Source organism: Garra rufa, unplaced genomic scaffold (genome assembly GCF_049309525.1).
Source record: "Garra rufa unplaced genomic scaffold, GarRuf1.0 hap1_unplaced_021, whole genome shotgun sequence".
Taxonomy (NCBI): Eukaryota; Metazoa; Chordata; class Actinopteri; order Cypriniformes; family Cyprinidae; genus Garra; species Garra rufa.
The window spans coordinates 219,825-244,050 of NW_027394296.1; the positions used below are offsets into that span (position 1 = coordinate 219,825).

The 24,226-nt window shown below is 38.5% G+C and overlaps 1 protein-coding gene across 1 annotated transcript in view; it reads right to left on the reverse strand.

The window, feature by feature from the left end:
- Positions 1 to 24,226, reverse strand: part of LOC141315353 (elongator complex protein 2) — a 36,992-nt gene that overhangs the window by 5,226 nt on the left and 7,540 nt on the right. Inside the window, exons 9-18 of the mRNA XM_073832687.1 lie at positions 23,577 to 23,660; positions 23,298 to 23,398; positions 11,305 to 11,433; positions 11,016 to 11,165; positions 10,739 to 10,930; positions 10,183 to 10,252; positions 9,977 to 10,075; positions 6,973 to 7,030; positions 3,979 to 4,051; positions 3,119 to 3,302 (exon numbers count right to left, since the gene is read on the reverse strand). Of these exons, the coding sequence (XP_073688788.1) occupies positions 3,119 to 3,302; positions 3,979 to 4,051; positions 6,973 to 7,030; positions 9,977 to 10,075; positions 10,183 to 10,252; positions 10,739 to 10,930; positions 11,016 to 11,165; positions 11,305 to 11,433; positions 23,298 to 23,398; positions 23,577 to 23,660 (1,140 nt within the window). The remainder of the gene's footprint in view (positions 1 to 3,118; positions 3,303 to 3,978; positions 4,052 to 6,972; positions 7,031 to 9,976; positions 10,076 to 10,182; positions 10,253 to 10,738; positions 10,931 to 11,015; positions 11,166 to 11,304; positions 11,434 to 23,297; positions 23,399 to 23,576; positions 23,661 to 24,226) is intronic.

Sequence of the window (24,226 nt, forward strand, 5' to 3'; positions counted from 1 at the left end):
GAATTGTGATATATAAACTAAATTCTGACAAAGACAGAATTGCAAGTTTATATATCACAATTCTAACCTTTTATTCTAACTGCTCAATTCTGAGCTTTTTCTTGCAATTTCAAGTTTATATCACAATTCTAAATTGTCTTTAGTCAGAATTGCAAGTTTACAGAATGACAGTAATCATGACTATTACTCGTTATTATATTATTGAGCAAAATAATTGTGAACCGTTTAAAGATAATTGTGCAGCCATTTCTCAATGTTTGATGTAATTGCTCTGGACCGAGTTTGTGGTCACGCACAGTCCAGCTATCGAGGTCAATGCACCCTGGTGACGCCACCTTGGCCAGTAACCCTCTCCACACGCGTGCCTCTGCTAATTAAGGCTCAAGCAAACATGGCTGGCTAGCCACAGACTGGAGAGTCTTAACTCATTAGCCAGAAACACAAAAAAGAGGAAGTCTATGGAGAGAGGGCGGCAGGGGAGGCAACGTGTCTTTGTGATAGAGATTTCTCCACACATGACACTGTTCGACCACAATGCTGGGCTGTTCTCTGATCAGCTGTGACACTGACTAACCTCTCCACGTCTGCAGCACACAGGCTGTGAGTAATACCAGCCTCAACGAGAACGGACTGCGGCGTGCATCGGCCCTGAGCGGCCGGCGATGCCTCGGACACGTCAGAAAATGGAGAAAGAAAAACAGACGCTCCTGTGGTTACCTTGTGTCAACAGTGATTTAGTTGTGTATGCTCAGAATACACATGAATACTGCAGCGCGGTCACAGGGAGGCGCTAGCTGGCTCTTTGTAAATGCCAGGAGAATCTTACAGTGGGCGAACATCAGCAGTCCACAAACTTATATTGTTGACAAAGAGAAATGGCGGAAGGTAAAAGCTGTCTTGGAGTAAAGAGATCTATAAACCCTGGAGGAAGCTGTTAGCTTTCCCATTCATCTTACTGGATGTTACTTCTATGGGGGTTTAACGTTGGGCTGTACGATTAATCAAAATAAAAACAAAACTGCAGTATGATTCACAGTTGGTCTTAGCTGGTCAAGCTGGGAGACCTGCTACAAGTCCAACCAAGCCAGCTATTTTCAGCTAGAAAGTAGCCGTTTAAGACTAAACAACCAGCCTAGACTGGTTTTATGGTAACATGGTAACAACATTTTAATCATGTTAACAACATGCCAATTATGCAAGAAACATGCTAGCAACATTGTAATCATGCTAAAAATGTGCTAGCAATATGTTAATTATGCTTAAACATTCTACCAACATGTTAATCATGTTAAACATGCTAGCAACATACTAATCATGCTAAACGCATGATAGCAACATACCAACAACATGGTAATCATGTTAGAAATATGTTAGCAACATGGTAGCAACTTGTTTTTTTGCTAAATCAACTAATTTTGGCTGGTTAACTTATTTTTAGCAGTTTTTTAGTTTTTGTTTTACAGAATCAGCTGCTTTCAGCTGGTTTTAAGCTATTTTTACTAAAATGGTTTTACTTGGTTTTAGCTGGAGTTTTCATGTTACCAATATGTTAAATCATAAATCATTGTGAAAAAAAAATATTATTTATCTTTTATTTACATTTGAACAAAAAGTGGCATGTCCAATAATTATTCATACCCTTTTCAATAATCAATAGAAAAGCCTTTATTGGCTATTACAGCAATCAAACGCTTCCTATAATTGCTGACCAGCTTTTTGCATGTCTCCACTGGTATTTCTGCCCATTCATCTTTAGCGATGAGCTCCAACTCTTTCAGGTTGGAGGGTCTCCTTGCCATTACCCTGATCTTTAGCTTCCTCCACAGATTCTCAATTGGATTTAAGTCAGGACTCTGGCTGGGCCACTGCAAAACGTTAATGTTTTTGTCTGCTTACCATTTCTTTACCACTTTTGCTGTGTGTTTTGGGTCGTTGTCGTGCTGTAATGTCCACTGGTGCAGACTGCCTGATGTTGTTGTTAGGAATTTTGATGTATTGCTCCTTTTTAATGGTGCGGTTTACTGTGATTAGGTTCCCTGGTCCACCGGCTAAAAAAACACCTCCAAAAAATTAGGTTCCCACCACCATGTTTGACAGTGGGGATGGTGTTCTTAGGGTTGAAGGCTTCTCCTTTTTTACGCCAAATGAAGGCTACATCATTGTGGCCAAACAATTAAATTTTTGTTTCATCTGACCATAAAACAGAAGACCAGTAGTCTTCTTCTTTGTCCAGATGAGCATTTGCAAAGGCCAAGCGGTCTTTTGTGTGCTTTATCTGGAGAAGTTGTGTCCTCCTTTGTCTGCATCCATGGAACTCAGCGGTGTGCAGTGTCCGTTGGACTGTCTGCCTTGAGATGTTGCCACCAGCAGAGCCCAGATTCATCAGGATGGCCTTGGTGGTGATCCTTGGATTCTTTCTTACCTCTCTCACTATCCTCCTGGCCAGCACAGGTGTCACTTTTGGCTTCCGACCACGTCCTCTGAGATTTTTCACAGTGTGGAACGTCTTGTATTTTTTAATAATACTTTGCACTGTAGCCACTGGAACTTCAAAACATTTAGATATGGTCTTATAGCCCTTTCCTGACTTGTGAGCAGCCATAATGCGCAGCCGCAGGTCCTCAGTGAGCTCATTTGTCTTAGCCATGACTGTCCACAAACCAACAGCACAGAGCTTCTGTTTTTCACCTGTTGAGTTGATTAAAACATCTGTTCCCAATGAATCAGGGTAATTAGGAGGCTTTAGAACAGCTTGGACTATTTGGAATGGTATAGAACTTTGGATTTTCCCATAGACTGTGACAGTTTGCAAAGGGTATGAATAATTTTGGACAAGCCACTTTTTGTTCAAATGTAAATAAAAGCTAATAAATATTTTTTTTTTCACAATGATGCCTCTTGTACATCGTCTTATTATCTTTTGGGAGAAGCCTGTGTCATTTCCGGTCAAAAACAAACTTGCTGGTTGAATAAAAGTAACTTTAAGTCAGAATTTGCCAGGGTATGAACAATTCTGGGCTTGACAGTATATATATAATTTTTTTTTTTTTTTTGGTCCTCAGCTTGACTGCCTGTCTATGAGGAAACAAAGATGCAAAAGGGATGAGGGGAGGCTCACCTGAGTCAGAGTTTTCTCGTCTCCATAAGGACCAAGTGCGGTCTCGAGAAACAGCGAGCAGGAGGCGTCCATTCGGGGAGAATGCCATCTGAGTGACAGTCAGGCTGTGGCAGGGCAGTGACTGAAGCTGTTTCCAGGAAGTTGTGCTCCACAGAAGAATGGCAGCATGTTCTGGTTTAGAGGCCTGTGACACAAGACACATGTAGATCATGTAGATCTTTCATTTAAGCATTAAAAACCAAGAGGTCTGTGCTCTTTCTCTGAACCTCAAACACAGAGCACCCTTTCCTACATGCAGCGGTTGCAGTTCAGTCAGCAGTGTTAGAGGATAAACCTCACGTCCACAGCAAAGTCATCTGAGCCTGCAGGACCCCAGCAGCAGCCCGCCATCAGCCCCACTGAATAAACCTCACAATCTCTGCTCAAGCGTGAACAATGGCAGGTGACACGCAGAATGTGCTTTCATTCGGAAGGGCTTTGTGCACGATCAGCGTGGGTTTGGCAGAACCACAGGGGCCAGACCAGGACACAAACCAATGATCTCTCTTCAACTGTCTCAGAATGTGTGTCACGCCGGCCGGAGGGCACGTAGGGCTGGTTACCAACCCTGGTCATGTAAGTTCAATGTGTTTTTAATACGACAGGCAGCTCATTACATCCAAGAGAACGAAAATTAACTTACACATGGATGCAAGTGTCTAAATTGACATGAGCTTGTTAAAATGGCAAATGACTAAATATTTAAAACCACTTAAGGATTGGTGCAGCTTCATGCATGCATGCTTTTCTGTGTTCTGTTATTACAGTCCACAGCTACATTTGTGACACTAATGACCATCTGGTCACCCATGTGATTGTACCTTACACGCCGAGGCCACCACCGTCCTCGCAGAATCTGACGCCAGACAAAACATCTCAAAGCCATGCCCGTACCTGCGGAGAGAGCAACACGGAAAGAAGGTATGTTAATGAGGGCTCTGTCAGTACCTGCTCACAAATAAAGCCTGAGCACCGTGACAGGTTCAGAGAGACAGTCGGGGCGGTGATTCAAACACGACGGATGCTTTGTGTGTCAGGGCTGCCGTGCCTGCTCTCCTGTGCTTATGGGAGTGGAAGAAAGCTGTGCGCTCTGGCAGCCGTTAGCAGATCTGCTTAGTAATTTCCAGGGCTGGATGAATAGCTTGGCTGTCAAAGCCTTCAGCTGCTTACAGCTGTGTATGTAAATTATTATAGTTTATCCAGTGTCGCCTGTGTATCAAGAAACTCGACTTTGAATTCTTATGAGCAGGTTAAAAAAATGCAAGTCTGTACATTTCAATTGATTGTAAATGCCTTGGGGGGACATATTTAATATTTAATCGTGAAAAATACTGTTAATGCGTAATAATTTAGCAAAACTTCTTGTGAATAATATGCCCATTTTTTCCCACCAACCAATGCATAATGCCACTAAGCATCCAATTCTGTAATATATTGCCTACAGTTTCAGCAAATGTCAGAGTCGTATGTCATTTTAGTGCAACACTGGCATTATTCTGTGCTAACAAAAGCTTGGGAAACTTAGGCCAGAAAATACTGTAAATAAGCAAGCAAACACAGGCACAAATGCTTGGCTAATGCAAACATCTCATTGCATTGCGCTGGCAGGAACAATCCTCAGTACGCAAGGGATCGATGGAGACTTCAAATATCTGAGCCATTAATCTGCATGCTATTCAGCTCTAAACATTTGAATAGTTTAGGCAAATCTGCTGCAAACTGTTGCAGTTTTGTTTTTTTTAACTAAAACTAATGTTTACATATACGGCCACAAGAGAAAAAAATAGTAGTTTATAAAAATGACTTAAAAGTTTAAATGCGGTTGATTCTTAATACTGTGTTGTTACCTGAATGATAGCTGTTCATGAGTCCCTTCTTTGTTCTGAACAGTTAAACTGCCAGCTGTTTTCAGAAAAATCCTTCATGTCCCACAAATTCTGTGGTTTTTCAGAATTTTTGTGTATTTGAACCCTTTCCAACAATGACTGTAATGTGACTATAAAAGATCCATCTTTTCACAATGAGGACAACTAAGGGACTCATATGCAACTATTACAGAAGGTTCAAACAGCTCCAGAAAGTAAACGATGCATTAAAAGCCAGGGGTGTAAACTTTTGAACAGAAAGAAGATACAGGTACATTTTTCTTATTTTGCCTAAATATCTTTTTTTTTTTTTTCATTTAGTCCTGTCCTTCAGAAGCTACAGAAGACACAAATAAGACAAAATAAGTTAAATTTACCCTGATCTTCACATTCAAAAAGTTTTCACCCCTGGCTCTTATTGCTGCTTCCTCCTAGTTAAATAAAACTGGAATAAAAATAAAGCTAAACAGAAATATTTTTAAAAACCTAATAAAAATAACAGGCACAAAACTTAAACAATTAAATTAAAATAAAAACTAAAAATCTAAGAAAAAAGATTATACAAAATATTTATAGATACTGTAATAGTATATAAATTATGCCAAAATAATTAATTATGTTTTAATCTAATTAAATTAAATTAACTGTTGCTCCATAACAAATAGTGGAATTGAAAGACTGATCATAGGAAAAATGACTCTTGGTACAATAAATATTTGTCTGAAGTGTCTTTTGTTTGTGTAAAATGTATAACATTATGTATTATAAAATATTTATACAATTGATTATTATTTAATATTATTAATGTATATTTTGTTGGCTTGTTTGTAGTTTAAGGATTACTTTACCATTTTTTGTAAAACATGTATTAAAACAACTGGTAAATATCAGTGCTACATATTGGTAACTGGATACTTAAAAATAATTGCTACTGGTTGTCAAATAAAAGTTATTATTAGAAATTATTCAATTTGAACTCATATAAGCAAAATTCTTTTTTCCTCGGATTCCTTGTGCCAAGTCAAACGCATACCAAAATGTAAAATTCTACGAAATGTTCACAATTTTGAATTTTGTGAAAATACAACTTTTTCGAATTCATCCTAGACGGTTTGTCCAATTTTCTCCAAAATTTACTCATCTTCATAAAGCGTTAATGTATTTGACGAAAATTTGCAAAAATGGACACAAGGCTATATCTTCACATCACTTAAGCGGATTCAGACCTAACTTGGTACATGTTACACTAAGCATGACCTGAGGGCACATAAGTGTTACCTACTGGTCAAAAGAATTTTTGTTTGACCAAAAATCATAAGATTGGTCTTGTTTGATTCTGTGGGATACCAAATGAAACAATATCTAAATTTAAAAAAAGTCAGCTTTTTTGGGCATCAGCCATTTTGAGTTTTGTAGTAAAATTCTGTATCAACAAATGTCTTTAACAGAGGTCTCCAACCCTGCTCCTGGAGAGCTACCATATTGCATAGCTCAGCTTCAACCTTAAACAAACACACCTAGACCAACTAGTCAAGGTTTTCAGGCCTTATTATTATTTTCAGTCAATTTAAAGTTTATTCTAATACCCACTATAACGCCCTTCTGCAGCATTGTTGAGAACGCGCAATGTGCAATGACACAACATCGAACTTGCATAACCAGAAGCATTAGCATTCACATACTTGCATACAGTATTTTTGTCTTAGTTTAGAGGCAGAAAGGTAAGGAAAAAAATAAAACAGGTGTTTAATGAACAATATTAGGCTATTCTTGTTTAGTGTCAAAGCATACAGGATGAATGGTTCTTGTCATGAGCTCTAAATACCTATTACGTTGCATTATTTATGTCACAGAAGCTGGTTAAGCAATAATGTGGTGCAGCATTAGTGCTTGCTGCACAACAGCCAATGAGGGCAGACAAACACAAATGAGAACTGATGGGAAACTCACAGCTTCTGTACCTCTGGCCACAGTGTGTTCTGCAAGAGGTCGTCCTCTGTCGGAGGCTCTGACAAATACAGAGATTCACAAAATATAAACAGTTATAATGAGAAACGAGCAGATGCCAATAGAGTGTATTTTTCAATAGGCTCATCTTTTAATTTAGCAACAGATACACAGCCGAGCAATTTACTCAAAGCTGTTTGGAACAACGGCAGCTTTATCTACAATTTTCAATGGCCGTTAGCTTTACGACATGCTGTAAATCAAATTTAGCTCTCTTTGTGCGAGCCCGAAATAATATTGTCTCATTTAGATACACAGACACTTATGCAACACATGCCCCAATTGAAATGGAATGGAGACCAGGCATTTTTTTAATTCATCCCTGGTTTGCAGTTTTATTTTAATTATTTCCTTCTTTGCCCCTCCAGAAGAAGCGAGATGGAGGGAGTGGTATTATTCCATTAACAACTCTGTGTCCGCCTCATTGCGCTCCCCATCGCCCAGAGTCATCAATATTTTAACTTTGCAATTATATAAGCCTTCTTTCTAATTATGATTCCAGATTAAGGAGCTTTTTCAATCACATTGACAACGTTTGCCACTGTTCGCCTGGAGCAAGAGAGGCATAAACCCCCCTGCTTCAACACTCACCCTCCACCCATCCCCCCATATGCTGTAATAACATTTGTCTCCAGTATCTCTGATTCATGCCCCAGATACATTAATAAACCAAAGAAAGCAGTCTTTAATCACAAATGTAGTGTATCATTGTTTTCTAGGAATAACTGAGGAACGGTCAACTTAGGGCGTGTTCACACTTGGCGTCTTTTTTGACAAGAAAAAGTTGACTAGGGCGTTTTTTTAGTAAAAAAAAAAAGCTGGCAGTGTTCTGTTACAAAAAGCAGCCGAGTGCGTCTTTTGTTGCTATAACAGCTGCAACAGAAGCGTAGTGCTGTGTGGTGAAGAAATGTCGAGAAAGAGCCTCTTTGTGATGTATATTATGATAGAGTTGTTTACTCATATCATACAACTCCTTGTGCTCCTAAACTAGTACGATAAGGTTATCAACCGGCAACTTCTCCATTTTTTTCTTGTTGTTTTTGTTGTTATGGAAACGATAGGTCCCGCTACTCGCTTGTCATTGGTCAGCTGTCAAAAAAGCGCTTGACGTAGGGCGTTTTCTTCAAAAAAGTTCAACTTTTTTCAACTTAAAAAGACGCTCTGAGCTGCAAAAAAAGACGCCGGCGGTGGCGTTTAAAAAAAGCGCTAGGGCTTTTTTGAAAAGACGGTTTACTCCATAGGATTAGAATGTAAAACAGACGCTGGCCATTTGGAAAAGGACGTCAAGTGTGAACACGGCCTTACAGTGTCTAAAGTGCAAAAGTATTCATACCGCTTATATTAATATATCATATTACAGCCTTATGTTGAACTACTTTTTTTTCCAGATCAATCTACATTTCATACACCATAATGACAAAGCACAAAACAGGTTTGAGACAACTTTGGAAATTTATTAAAAAATAAAACAATGAAATAAGTGCATTGCATAAGTATTCATACTCTTAACTCAGTATCTTGTTGAAGCACATTTACAGCCTCGAGTCTTTTTGGGTATGATGAAGTTTTGCACATCTGCATTTGGCTATTATTTGCCATTCTTCTTCTCACTTCTTCTCACCAGTCAAACTCTGTCAGCTTGGATGAGGGCTGGCATACATTTTCAGATTTCCAGAAATGTTTGATTTGGTTCAAGCCCAGACTCTGGCTGGGCCACTCAAGGACATTCTCATAGTTGTCTATAAGCCACTCTTGCTGTGTGCTTAGGGTCATTGTCTTGTTGGAAGGTCACCCTTCTGCCCAGTCTGAGGTTCTGAATGCTCTGGGTTTTCATTAATGCCATCTCTATATTTTGCTGTGTTGAGGTTTCCTTCTACTCCCTCAGTCCCTGCCGCTGAAACACAAGGGGATGCTACCACTATACTTTACTGTTGGGATGCTACTGTGCAAGTGATGAGCAGTGCTTGGGTTTCTTCAAACATAATGCTTGGATTTGAGGTTCATCAGACCAGAGAATCTTGTTTCTCACAATCTGAGAGTTCTTTAAGTGCTTCGTTGCAAATTCTAAGTGGGTTTTTCAGGTTTTCAGGAGGGGATTGAGTTCGACCACATAGCTGTAAAGCACAGATTGGTGGAGTGTTGCAGTGATGTTTGTCCTTTTTTAAGTTTCTCCTACCTGCACATGATCATAGAGCTCAACAAGAGTGACCATCAGCTTCTTGGTCACCATTCTAGCCAAGGCCCTTCTTCATCAATTGCTCGGTTTGGCCAGGAGGCCAGCTCTAGGAAGAGTCCTAGTTGTTCCAAACATCTTCCATTATGGATAACGGAGGCTACATTATTCTGTGAACATTCAGAATTTTTTCTGAACTCTTCCCCAGATCTGTGCCTTGACGCAATCCCGTCTCTAAGCTCCACATGCAGTTCTTATGACCTCAGGGCTTGGTTTTTGCTCTCCATTTTTAGACCTTTAATTAAGAGGTGTGTGCCTTTCCAAATCATACTTATTCAAATTAATTTGCCACAGTTTAACTCCACTCAAAGTGTAGTAACATCTACAAGTCATATGAATGCTCCTGAGCTAAATTTCAAGTGTCCCAAAAATATGGTTAGTATGAAAACTTATGCAATGGAATAATTTCAGTTTTTTTATTTCTAAAAAATTGGTGTATGATAATTGGTGTATGGCGTGTAGATTTGTGTGGAAAAAAAGTCATTTAAAGCAGTTTAACGTAAGGCAGCAACATAAAACGTAAAAAAACGAAGGGCTATGAATACTTTCGCAAGGCACTGCACCTGCTGATGGCGAAGTTTTTGACTATTGTCTGGTGCATATTATATTTTGTTTCAGGAAAGAACTTTCTACTTGGAGAGAGTGGCCATTTTACTGAAATGTAAAAATGACTAACCACAGTTCATTTTTAATACAATAGTTGAGGTATTTTACCTGTGAGTTTGAGAGGTTGAAAGTAGGACTCTTTATATTGGTCGGACATGCTATTGAAATCTTCACTGTCCTGTTGAGGGCTCTGAGATGCAAGGTCACCTGTAAACACATCAGATGCCACAGTATAGGTTAGCAACTACCTCACTGCTCTCAGGATCAGCACAATGCAAATTCTCCTGTGGCCAACGAATTCAAAGGGTTCATACCTTGAAACACAGCCTTGTTGGACAGGCCAAGGGCAGGAGTGCTGGCTCCCTCTGGGAGATCTGCTATATCCTGAACACCCAAGAGAGAGACACACACACTGTAAAAACTCTCTATATGAACCTGTCTACCCTTTTGTTACATCATTAACTTGTCCAATTTTGTCTGAAATGCAAATTACTCTATAACAACTTTTCATTGAACTGTTGTATAATAGCAAAATGCTCACAAAATGCTAGTCTAAATATGAGCATGGCTGTGTTTGGCTCTACAAAAGCCAAAGTGTTGATTTGCTTAATTACACAGGATCAACCTGAATTGAGAATGCCATTTATGTCATCTCATTTACCATGACCTCAAGTTACAGAAAATGAAACTCATTTAGCTATATATCTGAAAGCGTGTGCATAAACATTAGGATTAAGATAATGGAAAAATGTGAGAGACTCATCTTGAAATCTCTCGCTGATCCAAGACAGCGCAAAGAGTAATTAAAACCCAGGTTTTATTTGATGTAACTAATTAAAGTTTAAAGATGAGATGATTCTAAGTACTTACATTACAGCCCAGCAGTTTCTCCAGAGAGGTGCATGATATGTTAGCAAAGTTCTCCACAAAATTCCTTGGAGCCTTGAACACCCGCAGGACCTTCTCGTCAGCACCGGACACAAACTGAAAACGGCCAACCATTGTCAGACACTGCATGTCATAACCATGAATTTGCGGCCTTGAGATCTCGTGCCAAGTAACCTGCAAACACAAAAAGGATTGATCAACCATAAAAGCCAACAATGTATGATAATACAAAAATCAAACAGTTGAAATTTGTTTAAACCTCTGAGCATCCTTTTCTGGTCCAGGGTGTAAAGAGTCTGGTAGTTTGGTCTGATCCGACAGTGATGATAAACTCTCCCTCAGGGTCCCAACTCAAGTCCTGCACTGCGTTAAAGTGACCCGAAATGACTACACTAGGTCTCCATTCTCCCTGTGCAAAACAGAAATCTACATTCATTTACTCCATTTAGTGTAAATCATAATGAATTTTGACAGTTTTTATTAGTTAAACAGGAATGTTTGCATAAACAGTTTTGTTTTAATGACGGATGTTGTCAGTTATGTCTGACCTGGTTGCTGTTACAGTACCAAAGGTGCAGAGCTCCGTGAAAGGCATGAGCCAGAATCATACAGCCGTCTGGACTCATCTGGCATCCATAAAAACCCAGGGTGTTTCCTCCAACTTCCCCAACACGAACCTTAATGAAAAGTCAACAAGAAATATTCAAACAATCCATGTTATAGTGTACAACAACACACATCAAGCCTAAAATATTCTTGAAGAACTAAATAGAAGACACAATGGTGGATTAGTAACCCACTGAAGGTTTCAAAACTCAGAGTCTCCCAAGTATCACATCAAAAACAAGTGATATAAATGCCAAATTTTGAAAGAAAAATCCCTTAATTTGCATAGAAGTTTTTATGCTTACTTGAGGTGGTTAAAATGGTTAATGCAAATAATTGAGACGGCAATGGGACGCCATAACCTGACTAACCAGCAGACTGATCTTGTTGCACAGCATCTGAAATATCATTATGGTCATTCTGAAATGCCCGAGCAAACTCTACCGTCAAAGTATTTCTATATAATTGCCTCCCAGAACTGTCTTACATGACTGTGTTTCCAAACAGCAGGCATCCAACTTCCAACTTCAAAAGCAATGAGCGCATTTATTGTGTTTCGTCTGATTGCTCTGAGGAGCAAGTCATTTATAATGTATGAAAATGATTATATTCAGTGGCTTCTCTTACTTTTCTTATTGATGTTTACTGCCAGTTTATCAGGAAGTGACGATTTTGTTCTCTTTGACTTGCAAGTGTTTTATGCAATATTCCAATTTTGCGCATAACTTAAATTCGCAACTTTGGATGGAAACTTAGTTTCGTACAACAATGTAGTTTGCTGCTTAAAGGAGTAGTTCACTTTTAGAACAAAAATTTACAGATAATGTACTCATCCCCTTGTCATCCAAGATGTTCATGTCTTTCTTTCTTCAGTTGTAAAGAAATTATGTTTTTTGAGAAAAACATTTCAGCTTTTTTCTCCATATAATGGACTTCTATGGTGCCCCCGAGTTTGAATGTCCAAAATGCAGTTTAAATGCAGCTTCAAAGGACTCAGCCGAAAAAGGAGGGTCATCTAGCGAAACGATCAGTTATTTCCTAAAAACATTTACAATGTATATACTTTTTAATCTCTACACAGAGTACACACAGAGCTAGACAAAATGAGCATCTGAGGTTAAAAAGTAGGGCTGCACGATTAATCGCACGGTGTTGTGAGGCGCGTTTAGTCAATGAAGCCGGTACTTTGATTAGTAGTAAATCTCCATCACGTGCGTTCAGCTGGAGCGTTCAGAGGTCTCTGTGTATTAATTGCCGCTCCAGCTGAACGCGCGTGATGGAGATTTATGCTGCCTTCATGTGATATGGGAAAGATGATGCTTTCCACTTGTGAAGTGGAAATTACCAGTGTGTCGTGTTCAGGTGCTTTTGTTGTCGTAGTGAAGAGAAACATGGCGGACTCGCAATTTGTCCAAACATGCTACTTTGCTAAAACAGACCGAATAAAATAACATGAGAAAATTGCCTCCTTCAGAACACTGTACCGCACAGCACCCTACTGGAGGCGAGCCACGACAAGCTAGCATCTTCTCTTAATGGTATTTTTAAAGACAACACTACGTTTAAATAGCGACGTTATTAAAATTCTTTATGCCCCAGCATTATGGGGGCTACTAACTAACCAACTAAACAGCAGAGAACTTTTAACATCATGCAATGCTACCATTCAGTATAGTTTCGTTGCTGTCCGCCATGTTGAAAGGTCAAAGTTTATCCCATCTCGGCAGCTCGGGTATCATAAAAAATTTCGAGCTTTCCAGTGGAAATTACAACGTGAGTGGGTGTTCATGTGCAATTTCGATGTCGGATTTTGGTATTTACCATAATTACGATAGCACATGAAGGCAGCATTACTACTAATCAAAGTACCGGCTTCATTGACTAAATGCGCCTCACAACATTGTGCGATTAATCGTGCAGCCCTATTAAAAAGTATATAAATTGTACATTTTTTGAGAAAATAACCAATCGTTTTGCTAGATAAGACCCTTTTTTCCTCAGCTGTAATCATTTAGAGCCCTTTGAAGCTGCATTTTGGAAGTTCAAACTCAGAGGCACCATAGAAGTCCATTATATGGAGAGAAATCCTGAAATGTTTTCCTCAAAAAACATATTTCCTTACGACTGAAGAAAGAAAGACATGAACATCTTGGATGACAAGGGGGTGAGTAAGTTGTCTGTAAATTTTTGTTCTGAAAGTGAACTACTCCTATAATTACCATAGTTCAGCGAATTAACTAGCTAGTTATGACTATATATCTAAAATTGTCGTAATTATTTACATATTTATTTACTACATATCCATAATTCAATCTGCCTTGGTTCAACATACACTCACTGGACTCTTTTACATACACATTTTCAACTGCTCATTAATGCAAATATCTAATTGGCCAATCACATGGCAGAAACTCAACACATGTAGACATGATCAAGAGAATCTGCTCAAGTTCAAACCGAGCATCAGAATTGGAAAGAAATGTGATTTAAGTGAGTTTGAATGTGGCATGGTTGTTGGTGCCGGACGGGCTGGTCTGAGTATTTCAGAAACTGCCGATCTACTGAGATTTTAATACACAACCACCTCTAGTGTTTACAGAGAATGGTCAGAAAAAGAAAAAATATCCAGTAAGCAGCAGTTCTGTGGGCGAAAATGCCTTGTTGATGCCAGAGGTCAGAGGAGAACGGTCAGGTTTGAGCAGATAGAAAAGCAACAGTAACTCAATCATTGATTACAATCGAGGAGGGGTTGGCGATATACCGGTAGACGTGATTAACTGGTAGAATTTGTCAACCAGTAAAGATTTACGTGATTACACGCTCACATGATGTTGCTGTGCTACATGGTCATTAAAACATATAATTTGCAAGTGTTTTAAAGCATTGCGGTTATAAAACAAGTGATTTTAAGGCGTTGAAATGCAATCAGCCATGAAAGAAAACTCATTTTGCTATATGCACGCTGTCTGAGAGAATGTTTCTGAGCGCTGTCAGAAAGGTTCATAATGTGTTCATAGTGCGCGGAAGTATTAAACAGAGTTATTTTTGTCACTTTATAGACTTTGAATGGTTAAATACACAATTGTATGTGTCAAAATGCTTGTCTCTGCAAGTGTCCTCGTAAACACAGTAATTTAGGTCTGAAGTGAAAGCAAACAGTTGATAAAGAAAATACAGGTGTAACTATGTATGGATCCAGGCAGCTGGAAGAAATATATATTTAGTTTACACAGTAAAGAATATGCATTGTTTTTAAAGGGTTGGTTACTTTATACAATGTATATAGCATTTCTTATTTATTTGTTCTACTGTAGTTTTTTTTATTATCCTTTTGCTTGTAATTAGTTTTTAACTCTTTTTTGCTGACTGTGTAAACTGAGGCTACAATTCTCACAAACCAAAATTGGACAACAGTAGATTGGAAAAAGATTATCTGGTCTGATAAATATTGCATATTTTCCTAAAAAGCTTGATCTATTTAGGTCCACATGTCATACTAAGAAGAAACTATATTTCTCCACAGAGTGAGAACAGAGATTGTCTTACAAGAGGGAGATGAGAGGGTCTGTATTACTTACTATTGGATAAAGCATAATGGCTAACTTGGATCACGTGTCCCTTAATAACCAATCACATTACAGCCTTGACGTCACGGAGTTTCATTCACAGTTGTATCAAAGTCCCTTTAAGGCAAGTCTTGTCACTCGGCAGTCTTCTTTGAAACGCCTCTCGGGCATGCAAGTGCAGCTCCCATTTCTTTGAATGGGGAAACATCAAATTCTCCAAAACTGTTCACCAAGATTACGATTAAATTTCATATTTTAAATCACCAAATAAATCCGACAAGAACTGCCCCATAAATATGGTTCCTTGTGCTCCAATAGCGTTAAAAAACATGATTTTTTCATGCTAGATCAGCAGTACTGAGCGCACGTCTAGAGCGCCGATTGTTTCTATAGCAACCAGGACTTCTAACGGCAGCTGCAGTGACGCGCTGACTTTACTAATCAACAATTGGTTCTGTCATGAAGAAGGCGGGGCTTCACGGCCATAATGAGCTTTGCATTTTTCCCCCATTCAAAACTATAGGAGTGACACGTCTTGGGTATTCTATAGTCTTTGGTTGTATGACACTCAGACACCGCTTTCAGATACCATAGGAATGAACGAGAATTGCCGTAAACTGACTTCCACCTGTCGTGAAAAGTCAGTCACGTTTCTTAGAAAACAGCATTTTTTCATGGTAAACCGAATATATTGCTTAGTGTAAAACATTGAAGATTAGAAGATAGGCTGTCAATCCATCAAATGATAAGCCGTTTCCTCCACGGACATCCACTAAAAAAACAGCCTCTGGTCTCTTTTCTCACATACTGCTAGATGGGAAGCTACAGCATTAGCCATTACGCTTTTTCAGCTAATGGTTGCAGGCTTGCCTTCTAGTGGCTTTGGTGAGAGCTACAGCTCCAACCTCAAAACTGTTCACAAATGTTCACTGGAACTGTGGTTTTGGGAAACACTGAATTGTTAAAGTATATACTTCTTTTTAGCTAACAATACTTTTGGGAAACAAACCCCAGATCTTTAACAACCAGGCCACTACCGTCTCTTAGTATGGTAATATTGTAGACTGTCATCCACTTTGAAATCCTGTCTGAAGTGGTTATAAACTCTTTTAGGGTTATTTGTTCATTTGATTATGCAGACAGAATGACATTATGTTGTGGCTGTTATGAGTTAATTGCCTAGGGCGGCTAAAATCTGATACCAAGGAGGACATTTATATGAAAACAAAAACCTGCGAACTACACTCTGCACTCTCCATCATGTTCTTGATGGTGAGTGTTTGATAAGAGAGGCCTTCGCTGGTGTCACTGCCCCTGATAAACCGGCTGGTCAAGCAGGCCGCTAATTAGTAGTCATGAATCCTGAGCAATCTGAGTTGAGAGTCTACAGCTGCGCTCCATCTCCGTTAAGTAACAGTCTGAGGACACCAATTAATCAGGCCGACAAGCGAAAAGCACGATGTATGCAAAGAGGAGACTATTAAATGAGAAATAAATCGTGTTTGCTTCCTTTGAATGCATTAATGTGATGTTGAACGTAATCACACACACATTAAATCAAATATGAGCCTCGGAAAGCTGAGAGACAAAACGGTCACATGAAGAATGAATCAGTGTAAACTCCTCTGACTTGGCTGGGCTATGAATACCAAAGCAATGTAATTGTTTTTCCGCAAACTGTAGCACGGCTTGCCCTCCGTCTGGCCCGTGTCTAACATGCTTAATGCTACTCGAGTGTCTCACGGTAATGGGGGAAGCGAGTCGTGCTGCGGAGCAAGCGGTAACATTGTATAAAACAAGATAATTAGTCATGATTATGCCATCAGCGATAACCTGCCTCTACTTTTATTTATGGTTGTGTGCAAGCAAAGACTGATGCTCCAGCCTCAACATCTGCACACTGCAAATATTTTTGTAATTTAATCACACTTTCAGCTGTGAAAAGGAGGTATGAATATTTCACCTGACAGCCGTCACAGTGGTGTTTCCTGTTGACCTTGAGCAGGACAAGACATTTCCAGCAGCCGTGTTAAAAGCAGCAGAGATTCCTCGCGTTCAGGGGTGTCACCGCTCAATGATTCACAGTCTCTTCTCATGCCCAGCAGAGCATGTCTCAAAGATATTGCCAGATCAGGTGGCCAAGCTTAAGCTCTTCATCAAGACAACAACACTAGACGGACAAATCAACCATCTAATGCTGAGATTTTAACACTCTGCCAAAAGACCTGCAGGACAGTTCGGACAGAGCCACGTTGGCTGGAAAACACGGATTCAAAGCTAAATCCACAAACCATCAAACAGTAAGGGCTATCGACATTTTCACACTCCTGTGTACGCCAATAGAGAGACATTTGAGATGCCCTTCACTGGCGTATCCTACGGAGTGAATATGGCGGAACTAATGACTGCGATAAAGAGAGCCCTTCACTTTGAATGGCACGGATCTCTGCGAGCCATTCTGGAAAGAGTGATGCAACATTAACCAGATTGATTTTGAATTCCGTCCACATGGCTACTCGTATATCAGGGCCAAATCTCATGGGTGAAATGTGCAATCACTCTTGTTTAGGGAAGGAACACCAATATGGATCTGTGGCACAATGTTGTAACACAAGCCACAGTGTTTTGGATGGGTTTGGTACGAAAGCAAACAATGCGGAGGAGTGACGAAATTCTTGAGGTTGGTCTAGAACAGCGGTTCTCAATTCCAGTCCTCGCGCCCCCCCGCTCTGCATATTTTGCATGTCTCGCTTAGTTAACACACCTGATTCAGATAACGAGCTCATTAGAAGTGAGGTCCGTGCAGGATGTGTTCCGATTGACATTGCCTGCACAGTGTTCATTGCTCCCTGCTCCCTAAGCGGGGGAAATCTGTTTACTATACTTCGAAACATTCATTCACATATTTACGCTACGCCACCGCATGTAGCGTCTTCACACACAGATGAAACTTACTAGAGAAGTGTGACATAAATGCATCTGTAAATAAATGCATTTTAAATTTACGTCTCGCACGCTTTAATGACCTTCAAATGGAACACATACGCTCGCTTCGAACTAATGAATAATGGCGGAATATCCCGTGATGTCCACTTCGAAGGGCAGTAACGTTGGAATAGAACAAACGTCGGAAGCGATACATGAAACACGCAAAATGTGCAGAGCGGGGGGGCGCGAGGACTGGAATTGAGAACCGCTGGTCTAGAAGTTACAGACGAAACTCACTTAAAAAAAAAATTTAAGCACTTTAGATAAAACCTATGAGAAATGGATAAATGTAGGTTTGAAGCCCAGTAGAAGCAATCCATGAACTATCAGCCTTATGCCTTTAAAAGGTACTTAGCGTTGGTTGCTCCAGAGTGATTCAATAAGCACACTACAAGTCACTGTGGATAAAAGCGTTTGCTAAATGACTACTTGGATTATCTTGCACTTTATCTTCCAAGATAAAGGTAATCACTACCAGACAAACTAATGCTTTACTCATGGTTTCATTCCTGTGGAGATGAGAGATTCATGAGGTTGAAAGTGAGCAATCCAACAATGATGATGGATACTCAGAGCAGCTCAAAGGTACGCCAATACTAGGTGATGTGGGTGTGGGTCATGAGGTCTGGAGGTTAAAGATTTTTCATGGTAACTCATCCATTCTCTCTTCTGGTCTATCAGGGAAAATAAACCATTAGCACAACACTAATGGCTCAGAGTCTCAAAATGGTCCCTGCAGTCCCCCCACACTGCTCACTGGCAACATGACTTATTAGGAGGGTGTACTTTACCCAGCGGTTTGCCTGGACACTCTATTGCAAACCAGCTCTCCACTAAATCTAACCAATTAGGCTAATCATTATGGAGGAGACTCTTCTTTGTGGATGTGTTAATTAGCCAAAGTGATGCTGGTCATTTTCTGCTTAGTAGGGCACTTGCAGGCAGTCCATAACTGGGCCATGAAGGCTAGTTTTAGATAATATAAACTTCCATATTTATGAACAAGTAATTATTGTAGGTTCAATGGTTAAGGCTTTTGCATACCAAATGCAAGATGAAAAAATCAAAACTCAAAACTATAGCAAAACTATTATGAATAGTGGACTTTAGTCAAACGTCAGCAGCAAAAACAATCAGTAAGTTTATAATATACAGTGCCGTCCACTAATATTAACACCCTTGAGGAAGGGCGTGAGTCAAAATAAATCTATATTGTTTATCCTTTTGATCTTTCAATCAACAATGTAACAACATTCTAACCTATCATTAAGTTAAACAATGAAAAGTGGGTGGAAATCTCATTATGAAATAATTATTTTTCTCCAGTTCATGTTGGCCACAATTATTAGCACCCAATTATTGCAACGTCATTTTCCCAAGATAATAGCACTGAGTTTTCTTCTATAATGGCTGATGAGTTTGGAGAACATCTGACTAGAGATCAGGGACCATTCCTTCATACAGAATCTCTCCATATTCTTCAGATTTCCAGCTCTTCGCTTCAGTTCATCTCAATCATTGTCTATAGGGTTCAGGATAGTGAACTGGGACACCCATGGCAGAAGATTCATTATGTGCTCAGTGACACATTTTTGTGTTGATTTTGATGTTTATTTTGGATCACTGTCCTGATGGAAGATCCAACCTTGGCCCATTATAAGATTTCTAACACAGGCAGTCAGGTTAAAATTTTTAATCTGTTGGCATTTTATATAATCCATGATGCCATGTATCTGAACAAGATTTTCCAGGACCTTCGGCAGAAAAATAGGCCCACAACATTAAAGATCCAGAAGAATATTTAACGGTTGGCATGGGGTATTTTTTATCCTTGTTTGCACCAAACCAACCTGGAAGGTTTGCTGCCAAACGGCTCTTTTTTAGTTTCATCTGACCATAGAAGCCAGTCCCCATTGAAGTTCCAGTCGTGTCTGACAATTGAATATGCCATTTTTAGATGAGCGAGGAGAATTTTTCTTGAAACCCTCCCAAACAATATGTGGTGATGTAGGGGCTGTTAGATATTTTTTTAGGCTTTCTGAACACTGTAAAAAATGACTGTGAATTTAACGGTAAAAACCTGTAAAAATGCTATGGTAAAAACCTGTGAAATGGTTAACGGTAAGTTCCCCTTCTATATACGGTGAAAAACTGTGCATGTAATTTTACGGGAGTATACTGTTTTTGGAAATGAAAAAGAATGTAAAATTTACAGTGAATAACCGTAAATTGACATTCCCAGAATTCCGTTTTTCATTTTTTTTATTTGATGTTTTTTTGTTGAAATAACTTTTTCTTCTTAGTTTTTTCTTGGCAGTTTTGTACATTAGGGTTGTATGTTACATCTAATGTTTTAAATTAATGTTTTTTTGCATTATTTCAGTTTTGTGTGTGTTACCATGATGGTGTTTAGTGTTTATGTGAATGACTCTGTGTACCTTCTATATAAGTTATTATTTAAAATCTCCTTGTGATGGGCTTTGGTTCATCATGTGATGTTATCATCACCACCTGCTTTCGGTGGTTATCAGTGTATTACAAAGGTACAAAACAGTAAAATGTAAAATGTAAAACATTGCTACCGTATTTTTTACGGTAAAATTCTGGCAACCACAGCTGCCAGTTTTTTACCGTAAATTTTACGGCTTTTTTTTTTTTTTTACAGTGCAAGTCTCAACTAATCTCTGCAATTCTCCAGCTGTGATCTTTGGAGAGTCTTTGTCCACTCAAATTCTCCTCCTCACCACGGATTAGGACGATATAGATTAGTAACATCTCTAGTTGATTGGAATTTCTTAATTATTGCCCTTTCTTACAGCCACTTTCTATTTTGTGAAGCTCAAAAATCTTGTTCAGCACATCAGAACTACGTTCTTTGGTTTTACTCTTTGTGATGGATGATGGCATTTGTGTTCCTCATATTTATAATCCTGGGAATATATGAATATGAATGAGAATATACTTTAGAAATATTTCACTGACAAGTATTTCTAGGGGTGCCAATAATTGTGGCCAACATGCATTGGAGAAAAAACATTTATTTTATAATGAGATCTTTACTTCAATGAAAGGTTACAATTGTGTGAATTTTTTCATTAAAAATAAAAAAGATAATGCAGATTTATTTTCACAGTCACATCTGCTTATATTTACCAAGGGTGCCAATATGATTGGAGGTCACTGTATGTGCACAAAATGCAATTTAGCTTCAATTAATAATAATAAATATTATATAATTAGCTGGCATATCACATGCAACAAATAATCTTTTTTTTATGTTTAGTGTTAAAGGGTCTTTATGCTACAGTCTTATTAGTTTTTTTCCCACACAGTGTAGTGCGCAGTTTAAAATAATGAGTATGTATTACATCTGTTACTTATCTCTTAACCCGAGCTAAAGCTGAAGTGAAAGTAGGGGATCAGAAGGTGAAAATCAGAAAGGATGTATGATAAGCCACATTTATTTCCTTTGTATCTATGAATCTGTCAGTTCAAAGGCACTCAACCACATCTGATAACCTAGTTCACACCTACCTCATATCGTATGCCCTTTACGACTCCATACAGAAGACACACGCAGTTCAGAAAATAACAGATGTAGAACAACCCCAGTGCATCCAGGTACAACGCAAGACCTGAAATCAACCTCTTTCTTCCTACAACTACAACTCAAAGTCTTTCATTTTTAATTGGACATGCCTTAGTGTGACATAGCATGTGCGTCATCGTACTACAACATGCCAAGTGTCAGAATCAGGAGCCATTGATCTCAGCCCAGAGACTTATGTCTGTATGCCAAGATCAAAGTGAGTACCTCTTATTAATCAACCACGAAGTCAAGCCTGTTATCTGCTTCCTTAATGCCAATCAAAATGTCCTATTATGACTAAAGTGTAAAAAACTGTGTTTTAAGGTTATCTGAGGTATTGCCATCCTATTTCTGAGAGGAACTCACCAATCATTCACAGTCCCTCACACAGATGGAAGAGAACAAGCTTATCTGTGCAATTCTCAGCGTGTGGGTTAAATCTGACGCAGTTAGCAGAGAATGGGCAGATGTTCCCTGCATGACCCAGAGAGCGTAACATAGCAGAGGAGCTTGTGCAGCACTTCCTGCCTCTGCTGCGGATTCTAGAAGTCCATGATTGGCAACTAGAGAGTGTATGAAAGACAGGAAGGTATTGACCTCAGGATGGGGTTATTTCTTTTCAGGAGATTGATCTGTACGCTCAGGTTTAAAAAAAATGGAAGAGAGTCATTGACGTAGAGTCTGCAGTGGGAGACATCTTGTGTCTAGAATTAGATCTTGTGCTTATTTTAAAGTCTTTATGCTAGTTTTTATACTGATTTTAAAATGATTCCTTTTTAAAGCACTACATGGTCTTGCGCCAAGTACCATTTAAAGGGATAGTTCACCCAAAAATGAAAATTCTATCATTATTTCCTCACCTTCATGTCGTTCCAAACCCATAACACCTTAATTCATCTTAGAAACACAAATTAACATATCTTTTAATAAAATCGGAGAGCTTTCTGATCCTGCATAGACAGCAACTACCACATTCAAGTAGAGCTGCAAAACGATTAATCGATTCAAAATAAGAGTTTGTTTACATACTATGTGTGTGTACTGTGTATATTTATTATGTATATATAAATACACACACATACGTGTATATTAAGGAAAAATATTAATATTTAAATATAATATTAATTTTATACAAGTGTTTACATACAATACATACAAAACATACAAATATTTTTACAATATGCATGTATTTATATATACATAAATAAATATACACAGTACACACACATACAGTATGTAGACATAAACTTTTATTTTGAATAGATTAATCGCGACTAATCGTTTTTCAGCTCTTTCAGGAAGGACATGGATATTACGCGGATTTCACCAAAAATATCTTACTTTGTGTTCCGAAGATGAACAAAGGTCTTATGGGTTTGGAACAACATGAAGGTGAGTAATTAATGACAGAAATTTCATTTTAGGGTGATCTATGCCTTTAAAATGCATCATTATAATTTATGTTCTATTTTTTATTTAATTGTATTCTATTATTTATTTTTGTATTCTTTTATTATAAACTACTTTAGCAATGAATTTTGTGAATTTTGTCATGGCACAGTGGTAGAGCAATGTGTTTAACACATTAGAGTTCAACTCTGAAATTGTCCGAAGCTCATTTGTTCTCTCTCTATCCTAAAATGTCCTACCTTTTCTATATTGTACTCACATTGAAAGGCTGAAGAAAACTGAAGCTAGATTTCTCAAGTCTTCTGGAAATTCAAATGAATATTCTAATTCATCTCCTAATTTTATCAATATCGGTATTTATGTAGAAAACCAGGTAACTTACCAGCTCCACCCACATGCCTGAATCTTCCTCTGGCCCCCATAAAATCATGGTCTTGTCCGTTGAGGCAGAGAGCAGCCTCAGGGTCTGTTCCACTGAGTCGCCTGCAGGGGGAGACATCAAGTAATAAAACAGAGGTAGAGACTGGATAAATAAAAATAATACAAACATGATAAATTATATATCAAAATGAAAATAATTTTTACAGCACATTACAGTGATATGAAGAAAAAAAAAATCAGCTTATGCTTACTAATCACAACATGCTGCATTCACAAATACCTTTGACACACGGAGGTTGCCAGTGAATTCCATAAACCCAGTTTTCATGGCCAGCCAGAACTGTTTCAAGAGTCACCGCAAACTCTAGAGCAGAAAAAATAAGCAGTTCATTTACATTACTTAGTTACTTTTTATGTAAACTAATGTGTTACATTACTTTTTAAATCTAAGCAGGGCTTGCTTGCTTGTTTTTAATATAAAAAGTTCTATTTTTGGCAAATGTAAAAGCTCTTTCACACCCAAAGCCTGAGGCTGAAGAAAAAGCAAATTCACGTCCGTACAGTGGAACGCAGAAGAAGAAAGTTCAACACTCTTCAGCAATAAAAAAATAGAACAAATGTTAGTTTATCTTGAGTGATTTTTGCTTATTCGTATGGTGGAACTGGATCATCGAAGGTCAGCAGCAAAGACACTGGTCAGTAACATGGGATTAAATACATAAAGGATATTTGTATTATTTAACTATTACAAGTTTGTGTCATATTCTGAGTTGCATTTCACAGTTTTTATTCATTTTGAGGAATACTGAATCAGTTTTTTTTGTGAGTGAGATGAATTAATGCATATTCACATTTATTCTAGAACTAGAGTAACATCTTACTACCAGTTTCTCTCAATATGGAGCTTACAATCAATAAATGGGGAAAAAA